A 14,733-nucleotide genomic window follows, 5' to 3' on the forward strand; every position below is an offset into this window, starting at 1 on the left:
GCCTCACTGATGGCTTCTTCACAATCTTACTTTTGGTCCCTCCATAAACTGACTGTGCTGTCTCTCCTGACACATCATGTCATGACCTTGTCACGTCATGCTGAGTCATTTAAAGAATAAGATCTGAGCCGTGCAGTGGCTCCCAAACTTCATGTGTTTTCATAGTCCTTTCCTTGAGAAAGACCTTGAAGAATACCACTTGAGGGTATAAGTATAGCTCATTGTCTATTTTATTTTGTGTAAAAATCATGTTCTATAAGAAAAACGAGGGGCAGTCCAGCTCGCAGCACGATCATTCCTGGAAGTTCTTTTTAGTCATTGCACGTGGGACACGGCAGTGCTTTTCAGCCCGTCCTGCATTTTGTCAGCAGAATAGTAAGGATGTTTGGGATACGCAACGTGGGGACTGAACACAGGGCTTGCTGGGCAAGTGCTCTGCTACTGGTCCCCAGCGTGTGTGTCTTCATCGAGGACATTCTTAAATGGGAGTGCAAGCTTTGTCGCCATAAATAATTGGGGTCACCTACCTTGGTTCACAAAAGGTGCCTGTGGGTTTGCCACCGATCCGTTTGTGCCCTCAGTCTAAGTACCAACACAGTGAAAACAGCCAGTGACATTTTGGTAGCATTTTGGCAATGATATGAACCTCAGGGACAGTGTCCCTCAGCTCTGGACCCCACCAGAGGCCCCCAGAGTAGTTTGGCTCTCACAGCGCAGATGGCAGTTCAGCGCCTACCAGCCTCCATCACTGGTTGCTGTTTTCCTGAGTTTACCCTAATGGCTGTGGTATTGGAGGCATCTCCTATTGAAGCTTAGTGTTTATTGAAAGTGGAACATGCAACGTAGTCAACCCAGAGCTAACTCAGCTAGTAGAGAACTTTCCTTGCACATACAATAGGGGTATTAGCTTAACAGTGAGTGCCAGAACCCAGGGGTCAGAGGGAAGCCCAGTGTTGGCCCTGCTGCTGCAGTGTGGCAGAAATTGCCTTCTTACTCTAGACTTTAGAACTCTCTCCCGTTCACAGCAGCGTGTTACTTTTTGGGGTGTAAAATTGCAATGGCTCGGGGCCTAGGGAGGCAGTTCAGTTGGTGACTGTGCTTAGTGAGCCACACTTCCACCCCCAGAAGCTATATGAAAGCAAGACACAGAAAGACCAGTGTTGTGGCACGTGCTTGTAATCTCAGCCCTGGGGTGACAGAGGCAGGCACTGGCCTTGGTGGTCAGTTAGCACAATCTACTTGTTCAGTTCTAGCAAGTAAGACCCTGTTTCAACAAATAAAATAGATGTGTGATAGCACATGTCTTTAACCCCAGCACTCAGAAGAAAGAGGCAACCAGATCTCTGAGTCTGAGGCTAGCCTGGTCTACATAGTAAATTGCAAGTTGGTCAGAGGTAGTAAGACCGTGTGTGTGTGTGTGTGTGTGTGTGTGTGTGTGTTTTAAGGCTGGATAGCTCTGTGGTTGACCTATTGCCCTATTGCACTCATGTGCACATGCATCCATACACACACACACACACACACACACACACACACACACACAATTTAGTGAATTGAACAATATTGACTGGAGAGGGATTTGAAGGAATAATTTAAAAAGTGTTATAAGTGTGCATGTTCCTGAGACAATATTAGGAGTCACATGCATGCTAAGCAAGCGAGCCCTCTGCTGCTGGAGCCGCAACCCAGCCCGGGAGATACTTTGAATGAGTGCAAGCTTTCTGAGGCGCTCAGGCAAAGGGTGCTAGAGAGTCAGGGTAACTGTCATCCACAATTCCTACGAAACTATTCTATAATGCCATCATCCTCATGGGCAGACAGCGGGCTTTTCCATATCTAGGAAAACTTACTTGTATACAATAATAATAATCTTAATAATCTCCTGGGGGAAACATGGGAACGGGTACTTGTAACATTGTGTGCGCAGAGTGGGAAGTATGTGTCCATCAAAGTACAGGCGGTGGCTCTTGGCCCGGGGAATCTGGTCCTGTGAGTCCTGTGGTTAGCTCCCACGGCACTGGCTCCCCACCCTGGCTGCACATCAATCACCTGCGTCCCTCATTACAGGTTCCTGTGCTTTGTTCAGCCCCCAGATCCTCTGCTTTACAAGGTCTGTGAAGTAGCGACTGGGTCCAGAAGCCTTGGAGCAGGGCAGTAAGCATCCCTTGTACTGAGGGAAGCTGGCTCCTGGGGGCATCCAAAAGCCAGTCTGATTTCTCCCAAGTGATGCCCACACCCCTCTCTGAACAGGGAGAGGTGGAAAGGTTGGAGGAGCAGATTCTGAATCTGAACCAGAAAAAGGAGGATCTGTTAGTGGACTTGAAGGCTGCTGTCCTGAACCTTCATGAGCACCTGAAGCAAGAACGGCCAGGAGGAGAGAGGCCCTCTGCAGGCACTTCCGAGTGTACAGTGGCCGAGAGGGATGCTTCAGAAAGGAAGGTAGGTGTGGCTTTCATCCTGGCCCCACATTCCACAGGAGAGCAAACTGCCTGTGAGATACCGCTTTCCACAGCAAAGGAATTTTTTTTAAAGTGGAAATATTCCACTTGAGGTTGTTTACTCCTGAGCACAAATGCTCAGGGTGTGTCCACCCTGGACCCAACCCAGAATTCTTACGCCTGAGTTACCTAAAGCCACACTTATGAAATTCCCCGGCAGCTGGGAGGGATCCACCTTTGAAGTATCTGCCTTAGAACAGTCACCCTATTGCAGTCTCAAAGTGGTGCCGCTCCTGAGACCACTCTGAGTGCACACCAGAGAACAGCACTCTGGCTGTTTGGGGCGGGGCCGTGAGGATCGTGCAGATGAGAAGGCCCCACAGGCAAGGGGGTGAGGCTATGAGGATCACGCAAATGAGGCTCCACAGGCAAGACTTGGCTGAAAGAACCGAAAGGCACAAGGCCCAGAGACTTTGGGCGTGGGTAGACATATTGGACAGAGACTTTGGGAGTGGGTGGATATATTGGACAATGCGTAAAGATTTAGCTACATAAAAATGCAACCAGGCCAGGATTCGAGGCCAGTCTACAGCCTGACTGCAGGTCTTGTGCTGTGCCTTACAGCTGAACAGAACAAACTCCATGTCTTTCCTGCCAGCGGTCAAGGAGGAGGCAGAAGAAAGCTCCGTGAAGAGTGACGTAAGGAAAGCCTTTTTCTCCTTATTTTATTATTTTTGAATCGTCTGTGTAGGGATGAGGAGGGTAGGTGCCTTCAGAGGCCAGGGTGTCTTATCCTCTTGAACTGAGTTACAGATCTCAGAACGGGTGCTGGGAATCAAACTTAGTCCCTGCTAGAGCAATACATACCCTTAGCTGCTTAGCCATCTCTCCAGCTCCCAGAAAAACAGTTTTCCTGTTTGAATTGGCTAGGACCAGATCTCTAAATGAATGTCAGAGGAAACACATGAAAACCCAAGACCTTTAAAGTCAATGTTAATTTTTAAACTTTTTAAGTAGAGACTGAAGTACTTACTGAGTTTATCTGTGCCCACTTGGCCCAGGAAGAGAGGCGCTTGTTGGGGTAAAGGAGTCGTCTGTCAGACGCTGACTTCTGAACTCTTCCTCTGGGGTTTTGAGAGTATTGGGTTTGGCGTGGGTTTTTAGCCGATAATTGTTTTACATATCTGAGACGTGTTTTTGTTTTGGATTAGTATTGTCAAGGATGAGTCATGCTTGCCACTAACGTAGCTGGTTCCTGCTGCTTCGCCGTCACTGGTTGAAAGCAGCATGACCTGCTTGGTACCAGTTTCCACTCAAACTGATCACCTAGGGCATCTCAGCTCAGACTCACAGATGGAGCTCATGCTTTGTGTGATCTCAAGACATGATTTTGCTCGTCTTGTAGATTATTCCACGGCTCCATTGTCACACAGAGTAGAGGCTTTGTCCTACTGAGTGTCACTAGAGCATGGAGCTCGAGGGTGAGTGGACAGTTTGCCCTGTGCTCTGACCACCAGACAATTCACAGCCTGAGGACCCAGAGTCCAAGCGAAGAAGACACAGACAGACAGACCGACAGACAGACAGACAGACAGACAGACGACAGGCGCGAGCATGCGCGCGCGCACAGACACACACACACACACGCACGCACGCACGCACGCACGCACGCACGCACGCACGCACGCACGCACGCACGCACGTTTTCATTTCAGGCATTTACATGCTTCTGAGCTGATCCATGTAGAGGATCTGTTTGTCTTTAACAACAACAAAAAAATACATATTCATCAAGTTACTGTCGAGTGAAAGTCACAGAACTTTATAAGCCGAAACATGTATTATAGCACACACACAGTAGAGTGCCGGATGCTACTAGTTAACATGTACTTCCACACAAACTCGCCTTTGTGCGGTGAGAGCATTTAGCCTCTGTCTAGGCAGTTTTCGAATGTATGTGACATCTAATGCACCTTAGTGCTTCCAGTGTTATCCTCCTGCCTAACTGAAAATTGGCATCCTTGACCAATGTCTCTCGAATCCCCCTCTATCTACCCACTGTACCCCGCTTACGGTGTGTCTCAGCTTTGGTACGCTTGACGTTTAGGTGATTCATGTCGTGATTGTGGTCATGTGCCTGGCTTAGTTATTCCACTAAGCTAAGGTTCTCTGGTTCATCCGTGTCACTACAAATGACACAGTCCCTGGGGGCGGGGCTTGCTGTTGTTGTTGTTTTAATGGGGAAATGGTACTCCACTGGGTATGTCCGCCATGTTTTGTTTTGTTGTTTAGACAAGGTCTCACTCTGTAGTCCTGGCTAGGCTGGAAATCACTCTGTAGATGAGGCTCGCCTCCACCTCACAGAGACCCACCTGCCTCTGCCTCACAAGTGCTGGGATTGAGGGCATGTGCACCACCATACTTGGCCTGTACACATTTTCTTTAACTGTTCATCTGTTGACAGACACTGACTTGATTCCATGACTTGCTGTTGTGAATAACACCGCATTGAGCACAAGAGTACAGACATCTTTTCTACGTGCCAATCTCATCTCCTTTGGGCATGTGGCCTGTGGTGGAATTGCAGAAGCATATGGCATTACAGTTTAGTTTTTTGAGATGTCTCTGTGCTGTTCTCCATTTATAATCCCAAACAGTACCCACGCATCTGTTCTCTCCACACCCTTTCCAGAAGTAGGCATTTTCCAGCTATCTGACAAAAAGCCACTGTGGTAGACGTGATGTCTATTAGACTTTTCATTCACAGACATTCATTTATTCATTCATTGTGCAGTACTGTGGATTTAGTCCCGGATTAACCTCTCACGTGCTAGACAAGGACTCAGTCACTGAGCCAAAGCCCTGGTTTAACTTGTCTTCCCGCAGTCAGTGGGTTCGAGCAGTTGTTTTTTCTTACACCTAACAGACTTGTTTTTGAAATATCATCCACGATGACATTTACCAAAACAGATTAAATTCTGAAACAAGTTTTATAAATCCCCTGTGTGGGACATGAACTTACTACTCTTTAGAAAAGAAAATTAAGGGTTTTTTTTAGGCTCAAGAAAAGCATTCACATTTGGAGAGATGGTTTAGTGTGAGAAATACAAGGCATGTGGGGTAGAGGGAGAGTAAGACCTGTGGTGAAATCGCCCAGGAGGCTGAATCCCGTTTGCCGGAGCTGAGTGGGGCCCCGGTTATGGAAAGGAAGTATTTCTCTTTGCTAACCAATTGAGCACTGTCTTAGGATGGACATAGGAGAACAGAGCTGCCGTCTCTTCTGTGGAAGCACAGCCAGGATCTGGAGGGGGATGAGGCGTCCTCTTCCTCTGCAACCATCGTGCAGGTAACTGGGGAAGTCACCCTGGGGCTTGTGGGAGCTCCTTAGTGCCTGAGTTTTCTTCCCATGCTCCTCTCTGTTCACCTTGCCCTCAACATCCCCAAGCCTTCAGAGTGACCCACACCAAGACTAAGACTAAGAGATAGCAAATCAACTCATCTAAGGGGAAAACATTTGAAACCTAAATACACAAAATAGCCAATAGAAGTAACTAATTTCTACATTTAAGAAAGAGATACAAATCAGAGGATTCCTTACAAAGAATGATTGGATCAGGAAATGCTTCTGCCAATTTTTTTTGACAAAATTGTACATATTTAGGATATACAGCATGATGCTTTGAAATACGGGTTAATTGTGAAATGGACAAATCAAGTTCATTCACATATGAGTTACCTCTGTGTCAATCACGAGTGTACTGAGAACTCCTTTTAAAAAGTCAGTAATTTTTAAGTAAATACTGTGTGGCTATTCATGGGGTGTTGCCCTCCCTTGCCCAGTCTGTCCTTGCTTTTTTTGGTTTGTTTTGTTTTGTTGAGACAGGATCCTATACATGTATGCTTGACATAAACTCACATATACAAATAATAAGGTTAAAAAAAAACCTTAAAAAAAGGCACACCCTGGGAGCAGGGTTCTGTAAATGAGCAGATAAGGAAGAGGCCCCTCCTGGCAGCAAGGTAGAGCCTGACCAGGAGCCGATTCCTTCTCCACAGGATGCAGGTGGGAGAATTAGCACCTGCGACAGTTCCATGGTGCACATTATTGCACCAGACTCAGGAAGCACTGAGCCAGGCCCAGAACCATCTCCGAGGCTCAGCCGAACCGAAGAGGTGAGTCCCCTGTCCGTGACAAGCCGGCTGCTCAGATTGCCAGCATGGCACCCACGATTGCCCGTGGCTGTCTGACTTCTGTGATGCTGTGTGTGTTGATCGAGGAGCTCCCTTTAAGGCCATCATCCTCACGTATGCTTGTCCCTCATGTCCCACTGCAAGCTCAACCATCCCCTGTTGACATTTCCCACTGACGGTTGATGATTCAGCGATCGTCAGCCTGAAATAGTCGTCGTGTTAATATTAAGTGTTTCAGCTGTGTGTGTAACACACGGGGACAGTGAATAGCACATTATTGATCAAGGGCCTGTTGAGAAAAAGCACTTTTATGTTCTTTGTTGCTTAATCATAAGATCACAAGGCAAGTTAATACCTCCCTTATGTTTACAAAAGACGATCAGATTCAGAGAGTGAACCCTGGGAACTAAATAAGAGAGGAAGGAGTCGCCCAGAGCATTCCCTTTCAACTTCCTCATTCGAAACCCACAGCACTTCTCAAGGAGGGCTCCTGCAGGACCCTGCTTCCAGGTCGGGCCTGCTGTTTGACCCCTGAAGCTCCAGGGGTTTCACTAAATCACCCCTAAAAGAGACCTAGAGTCTCTTCTCATATGGGGTCATGTTTTTATGTCTTTTTTTTCCAATCCTTTTTTCTGTTCTTACAAGAATAAACAGTATCTGTCACACTGTCACTCCCCTGCCCTCTTCCTGTCATTCTCCACCTTTCTCACAGTGTTGCCCAGCGAGGTGACAGATGTCATAGCTGTAGACTCACTGGGAGTACCAAGCACAGGTGCAGGAAAGTCATTGACCTGCTTAGTGTTCTGTGGTTTCTGTTTGATTTTGCAAGCCAGAATTGGACTGGGGTTTTTTTCACCTGTTTGGTTTGGTTTTTAGGATTTATTTGTATTCATTTTACACACGTCTGTTTCGCCTGCATGCATGTTTATGCACCACATGCATGCATTGCCCTCAGAGGCTAGAAGAGAGCATTGGGTCCACTAAAATGGAGTTACAGGAGAATGTCTGCCAGCCCATGTAGGCACTGGGAACTGAAGCTGGATTCTGTGCCAAGGCAGCGAAAGCTCCTGTAAACACTGAGCCATCTCTCTGATCCCTCGTATGCTCTTTTCAAGGCTCAGTTAAAAATGGGATGTAGAGCCGCCAAAAGAGCTTAGTGTATGACGGCAGAACAACCTGGCAACATGAGTTCCATCCCCCAAACCCGTTAAAGCAGGAGAGAACTAGTCTGCAGAATGATTATCCGACTTCCATGTACTTACTATGGCATATGTACTCCACACGCGTCGTTTGCACACATAGGCATACATACATGCATACATACATACATACATGCGTGTGTATGTACATGTGCGTGTGCTCACATGTGTGTGTGTTTTAGCTCTAATAGAATCCTGCCTAATGTGTAGTGCCGGTGTGGTTGTTCTGTCGTATCTTTTACCCTGAACATGGTGTCACTGGGAGAAAAAGAGAAAAGGGGACAGAACCATAAATCGAGGTGATGCTCAGTGGGCCACACACTGAGGTTTCTTTCTTAACCTTCACAATAGTCATGTGAGGTAATTACTACTTGACAGATGGAGTTGTTGAGGCTTAAAGCCATTGTGTCTCCAGAGCCTGATTGCTTCTGGGTATCAGGGTTAAGTCTGAAGTCCGGTGCATAAATGCCTCCTGACTTAGACTCCTGAGGATGGCTGGATGGCTGTCGCAACAACTGTGAATTAGATGTTTCTATTTTCTTCTTAGCAGAGCTTCTGTGGGTCCTTTGGTTGGTTGGATGGGTGGTTGGTTGGTTGGTTTCTTAGTTTCTTGGTTGGTTGTTTTGTTGGTTACTGGTTTTGTTTTTGTTTGTTTGTTTGTTTGAAATACTTCTATCAGGCTGGCCTTGGATATATAGTTCTGACTCAATCTCCCCAGTGCTGGATTATAGGCTTACACTACCAGGCCCAGATGTTGGTAGGTTCTTAGAGAGAAAACATGTCACCTTTGGCTACTGAAGGGACAGCTCCCTGGTGACTCCAAAGCTCTTCTTTCTCTTGTGGGAAGCCATTTCTATCTCCCTGGCAGACCACACTCCTAGGGAAGGATAGCTCAGAGATCCACAGAATGGCAGCCATGGCATCAGCCCTGTATAGATAGCTACCGTGTCTTATCTTGGCAAGATGAGAATTCAGTACTCTTAGTAAAGATCTGGATCAGTTCTGACCTCTGTTGCCTGAAAATAAGTATTTAAAACAGACATCAGTGACGCTGAGTCGTATGTTGTATTTCTACGTGTGCAGTTAAGCACTGCACTTCTTAGGACTGCTTTCGTTATATCTCCCAGGCTTTCTTTTTAATAAATGTTCTGTTTTATTTCCATTTGATTCCTGGAAATTTTTAATTTTATTCTTGATTTCTTTGATGAGTCACTCATTATTCAGCAGTGTGTTCCAGCTCTCTGAATCTGTGTATGTTCTACACGATACAGTTCACAGATGCCTTACTTTGAAATATGGTGAGGGCTAATGGTAAAAAAAAAAATTAGACATTTTTTTGTTTGCCATATTACAGAAAGTCATAAATCAAGACAAACTTAAAATATATTAGTGAGAACATCAGAGTGGTGGTCACAGCAAGACAGGGAGGCTTTTCCATGGGCCTCAGGTGCTATCTGGTGACAGTTACAGTACTCTTAGTAAAATTTTAGGATTTTGATTGCTAACGGGGGAGGGCACCTCCAAAGCTAGCCTGAGATGAGTTCTTTAGACCTGGACCTGCAACGTTACAATCTCTAATCAGTCGAGAGGTCTCTGCGAGCACAGCGTCTGTCCTGGAGTTTCGGTTCACAAGCCATTACTTGTTTTTTTGTTTTTTGGTTTTTGGTTTTTTTTTTTAAGATGAGAAAACCTTGTACAGTAAAAATAAGGACTTTATACCATTCTGTGATGATGAATCTGGGCCAAGGTGTTTCAAGGGCATCTGCTGCTGCTTTGTATAGTGCGGAGGTGCACACTGGAAAGTGCATGTTGTGTTGTGTGTTTAGATCCAAGGCATCTGAACCACGTAATGCAGTGCGTGGGCAATGTGTACTCCAGGGTGCCTATGTGGAGGCAGAAGGTCAGTTTCTGAGAGTTGGTTCCTGCCTTCCACCTTGTTCGTTTGTTTGTTTAAAGCCAAGGGATTGAGTTTACTGAGAAGTACCGAAGGATTCTCTGTCAGGAGCTGCCCAGCTTCTACATTGTCTCTCTTGCATCTGCCGCTCTGCGCCCACTCCAGCCCAGCTTCCCGGCAGTCCTCCTGTCCTGCCTGCCCTCTCCCCCTCTGTGTTCTGGGATTACAGACTCGCCCTGCTGCCTGCAGCATTTTATGTGGGGCCGGGGGTCCGACCCAGGTCCTCATGCTTGTGAGGCAAGCATTTTTACCCACCAAGCCATCCCCCAGCCTCATTTCATATTTGACTTTTGTTGCTGCTCCATGTTTGCGTTTTGGGTAGTTTTATGTTTAGAAACCTTTTATGTTTGGTGGCTTTTTCATAACCTGGGTATTCATTTCCGGGGCTTCACTGAAGGTCACAACAACTATACTTCAAGAAGCCAGGGTTTTCTTTTGGATCAGTGACATGCTAAAGCAGATGTCCAACTTGGATGCCACAGAGTTTGTGAGACTGGGAAAATCCGGATTTAGACCCCGCAAACCACAGTAAAATAAGGGACTGGATTATGGTTCTGTTCACCAGCGTTGGCTTCAGCAGTTTGAATAGACTCTCAAAGCTAAGCCTGAGTCTCCTTATCTGTACATGGGGAATAGAGAGTTTGTGGTGTGAAACAAGGAGCTGGTCCTGTATTGTGCCGAGTGTGGCGTCACAGTCATTAAGAATAGGTAATAGCAACAAAAGTTTCATTATCAGAGACCTGACAGATTCTTCGTGGTAGCAGACATCTGTGGCAACATTTTTTAAACCCCCCTCCAAAATATTCAGTTTGTAAAACACGGACCACAATGATTTCTGCCTTCAGGATTTAGGACAACCATATAAATAAAGCAGGGTTGTCGTTTAGGAAGTTACTGGGGACCCAAATTCCAAGATCATAGAGCCAGAGCCCTTGTGCTAATGGCCTATGTCCAGGCCTACACTTCTCAGAGGCACTTTGATGGAATGGGAGGCTATGAACTGACTGCCATCGCTGGGGTGCAGAACTGTTAAAAAAGTGAGCATCCGAGGCCACTTCGAAGCCCTTCTAAGGTTACACTTAATTGTTTTTCCCTCCTGCCCCTCACACCCACCCACTTTGGATTCTTTTCGGGTTTGAATAAAGGGCGGATTAGTCACCCAGCCTGCTCATTTCCTCGTGTAGTAAGGTCCTAAGAAAGCAGACTGGCTTAATACTGCCACTTAAAATTGCATGTACATGGCCTGCCAGAGCTAGTCAAATAAAAATGTTGAATAAATTAAGACAGATGATAAATTAGCTATTACAGATTATCCACTTAATATTAACTGATGACCTCAGATAGCGGAAAAAGAAGGCCACACAATCTTTGCCACTAAGGTAGAGTCATACCCCAAAGTTTGGAAATAGCTAATCAGTTATTTATATAACTAGTTAGGCTAGAAATTGTCTGAGAGCACTCCCAATGACAGTTTACCTTAACATCGACCACTGGGACCTGTGGAGCCAGGGTGGGCAGAGCGGTGTGTGAGGCTCAGGGAAGATACTGGGAGAGCAGAGAATGTCAACCTTGAAGAGAACTATAAAAATAGGCGCGTGGCGGCAGCCAGTTTGTTGGTTTTGTTTGTTGTGTTGTCATTTTGGGGGAGACTCAGGGGTGCTAGGGACCAAATTCAGGGCTTCTCACATGCCAGGCAAATACCCTACCATTGAGGATGCCCAAGCCTAAGAAATGGCATTTTACTGGAAGAGAACAAATACATGTAAAGCAGTAGGTAGTCAGGAAGAATATAACCCCTCTGAGGTTATCCTTTTGAGGTAGGATGTTCGTTTGTGAGCAACTCCTGTTAGAAGTCTGTAGTTCTCAACTGTGCTTTATTAGAGAGATGCTAACAAGTTCGCATACAATCTTAAAGTGGAAAATGTTGCGGGTCATTTTAGTTCTAATTAACACAGAACATATGGAGACCCGTATTTCGACAGATCAGGATGCAAATCCCTATTTCTAAAGGGATTTCTCCAGAAAGGTCAATGTCCTCTCTGCCTATTCTGGGATTATAGTGTCAGGCGAGACTATCATGTTAAAACCAATCTCTACCTCTGTGTTGAAACAAAAGAATACATAAGCGTTAGAATGGCTCCATCTTCTATCTGGGAGAAAGTTTGCTCCTGTATTGGTAAGAGATCAGGTTGTTTCAATCCATAGGAAGTATGTTACGCCTAATTCAGATTTCACACCAAAGCCATCAGGTCTTAGCTCCACTTCTGAAAAAGCAAAAGCCAGTTTAGGGATTTTTTTCTCTGGGGGAAAGGAGAAAATATCCGTCCTCCAGGAAGTTCACTGCTTGCCCCAAGCTGTTTTTAATAGAGAATGTAGGTGGATAAAGAGAAACTAACACGTAGTCTTGCTGCTTGGGAAGGTGTTAGCCGATTCCCGCATATCATCAGCCCCGCTGGCATGAGGTGGCCATTTTTCTCACTTGGTTTAGTTTTGGTCGTTGGGTACACAGCCGTGCAATGCTTTGCTTAATCATCGTGTGTCATGCCACTTTAAGCACAGGCCAGCTCCCTGAAGTGTTTGGGACACACACCCTCACACACTCTCTCACCTCCTGTCTCCTGGGGATCCACACTCCCCGCCTCTGTGCCCGGGAAAACTGTACCTGTGTACATGCGGATCGGCTGCCTGGAAACCTGTGCCACCAGGTCACGTGGCCGTTGCTATGAGTGTGGAGGTGCATTTTTCTTTTCTTTTCTTCCTCCTTCTGTCCTTTTTGTTTCTTTTAACTGGGGAGGAGGGGAGGAGGAAGAGGCCAGGTTCCCAGGTCTCTCCATGCCCCTTGTGGAAAAGCCTTGGATTCCTGACTTCTCCCTGCTGGATTATCTTTGGCTTCGTTTTAGGGTGACACACCTCCCATTGAGGCTGCACTCCTGGACTTTCCTCGAGAACAAGAAGCTTTGGAGGCCACAGTGGAGAGAAGTAGGCCTCAGCCTGCAGACGTCCTCCGTGTCTGCAAGACCCAGGTGGCCAAGCTGGAACTGTGGCTGCAGCAAGCCAGCGTGGCGTTTGAGCCGGAAACGTTAGACACAGACATGCAGCAGGTGGTGGAAGAGGAGCTGGCTGGGTGCCAGGTAAGACAGGCGGGCAGGAGTGAGGCTTCACCTAGTCACCAGCCTCCTGCCAAGGCGGGGCACCTTGCTCTTAAAGCAGCAGTGTGCTTCTGCCGTGCCTCTAAAGCTCACGTTTGTTGTAGGCCTCAGCTTTCCTGGTTTTCCCTGTGAGTCTTTGAAACTCTTTGTGTGATCAGCCCCTCTGAGGGGACAGGAGTGAATTACAGCCCAGAGTCCAGAATTCCAGAATCAGAAACCAACCCGGGATCACATTAACTGTGAACTTTGACCAATTTCCTCCTCCGCCTGATTTTCCTCTCCTAGTAGCATTGGTTAGCTCATAGAAATTTTTGTCAGGGTTGAATGAGATGAACTCCCAAGCGTCTGGCATAAAACTGTGCCCAGTTCCTGCTATTGAGATCCACCATCCCAAGATTATTGTGAATAAAGAATGAGCTTGTGGGAATGAAACTAAACGGCGTAACATTCAAACTCTTGACTTGACTAGACGAAGCTGTGTGCCTTGTTAGCAGGGGTGTCCCAGGCTTGGGAAGGGTAAGGAGGTCAACGTCCCTGTCTGAAGTCACTCTGAGGAAAGCTTGGTGGCTCGGCCCAAAGGCGGGAATTTCTGTGTCTCTCCAGGGAGGGGCTGGGATGACGACCGACACCTCGGTGGTGTGATTGCTGTCACAACAGCGGAGATTTGCTGGCTGCTTAAGGTGGCCTCTCCCTGGTGCTGTGCACAGCAGACCAGCCTTGGCCTCTTACTAGGGATGAAGCCACTCTCCTGTCTCAGTGTCTCTCAAAGCACTGGCCCTGTCACCTCTTCCTGCAGGAACCTGTCTTGTGGCTAGGGTAGCCAGTTCACTGGAGGTGGGTCCGCCTCCCTTTCGTCTACCCAGAGCTACCTGCAAGGGGAAGTGACAGGGTTTAGGGCAGACTTGATAGTCACTTCTAATAGTTTGTCTGTTCTGATTGGCCCTCCAGGGGTAAAGTTAAGCCCAGTAACAGACAAGGACTATACTAAGTTGTACCCCAAGTATCCTCAAGTTTGAACTCCAGCTCCTTAAGGCTCTCTGATTCCGATTTGCTACCAGCAAGTAGCCCTCATGCCAATGGCTTGGCTACCACCAGGATCCCCAGCCCCTTGCATCCATTTTGAAGAGAGCTGGACTATGCAAAGACAGGACGTGCCCACCAGGTGGCAGTAGCACCCAAGAAGCTTGCTGTGGGCAGACTTGACAGGAATATGAGTCTCAGGAACCAGAAAGTTCTTCCTAGAAGGGTAGTGGGGTGCGTGACATGGATTCCCAGGGGGCTTGGGCATCTAGATAATGGCCTAACACAATGGAGAACCTGGATGGAGGGAGGCGAGGCATTTCATTGACTACTCTTACCTGTGGCCGACAGAGCGAGGGTGCAATTTTCAGGCTATAAATGGTTGCAGATAAGCTTCATTTGAACTTCATATTTAAATAAATTACATTTAAACGAAATATGTAGAAACTTGGGTTTGGCAATGGAGGGCTTTGAACCCACTGTAGGAAAATAAAGTACAGACCAACAAGATCACTTTTCTCTCATTTATATGACAATATTGACACGGATAGTTTCATATTGAGACGGAAAGGGCCCTCAATACTTGTAAAAAATGGTGTTTGTTGTGGAAAGTGGTCAGAGGACAAATAGATCAGTTAAGAAAACAATGTATTTGATAATTTAAAGCTTGAAGTGAAAATTAAAAGCATGTGAATGAACACTGGGGTTGGTGAAGGGCCGGCTCGGCATACAGGGCTGGCTCCACATGCAGAAAGCCCTGAGCACCATGAACCAGGTGTGCC

At 46.7% G+C, this 14,733-nt stretch overlaps 1 protein-coding gene across 13 annotated transcripts in view; it reads left to right on the top strand.

The window, feature by feature from the left end:
- The window catches only part of Syne2 (spectrin repeat containing nuclear envelope protein 2), a 313,636-nt gene that overhangs the window by 196,324 nt on the left and 102,579 nt on the right, over positions 1-14,733 (top strand). For all 13 annotated transcript variants that reach the window (NM_001427326.1, XM_039113258.2, XM_039113264.2 and 10 more), the window contains 5 exons: positions 2,251-2,439; positions 3,063-3,137; positions 5,686-5,784; positions 6,495-6,611; positions 12,683-12,913. In NM_001427326.1, the coding sequence (NP_001414255.1) occupies positions 2,251-2,439; positions 3,063-3,137; positions 5,686-5,784; positions 6,495-6,611; positions 12,683-12,913 (711 nt within the window). The remainder of the gene's footprint in view (positions 1-2,250; positions 2,440-3,062; positions 3,138-5,685; positions 5,785-6,494; positions 6,612-12,682; positions 12,914-14,733) is intronic.

Source organism: Rattus norvegicus, chromosome 6, assembly GCF_036323735.1.
Source record: "Rattus norvegicus strain BN/NHsdMcwi chromosome 6, GRCr8, whole genome shotgun sequence".
Taxonomy (NCBI): domain Eukaryota; kingdom Metazoa; phylum Chordata; class Mammalia; order Rodentia; family Muridae; genus Rattus; species Rattus norvegicus.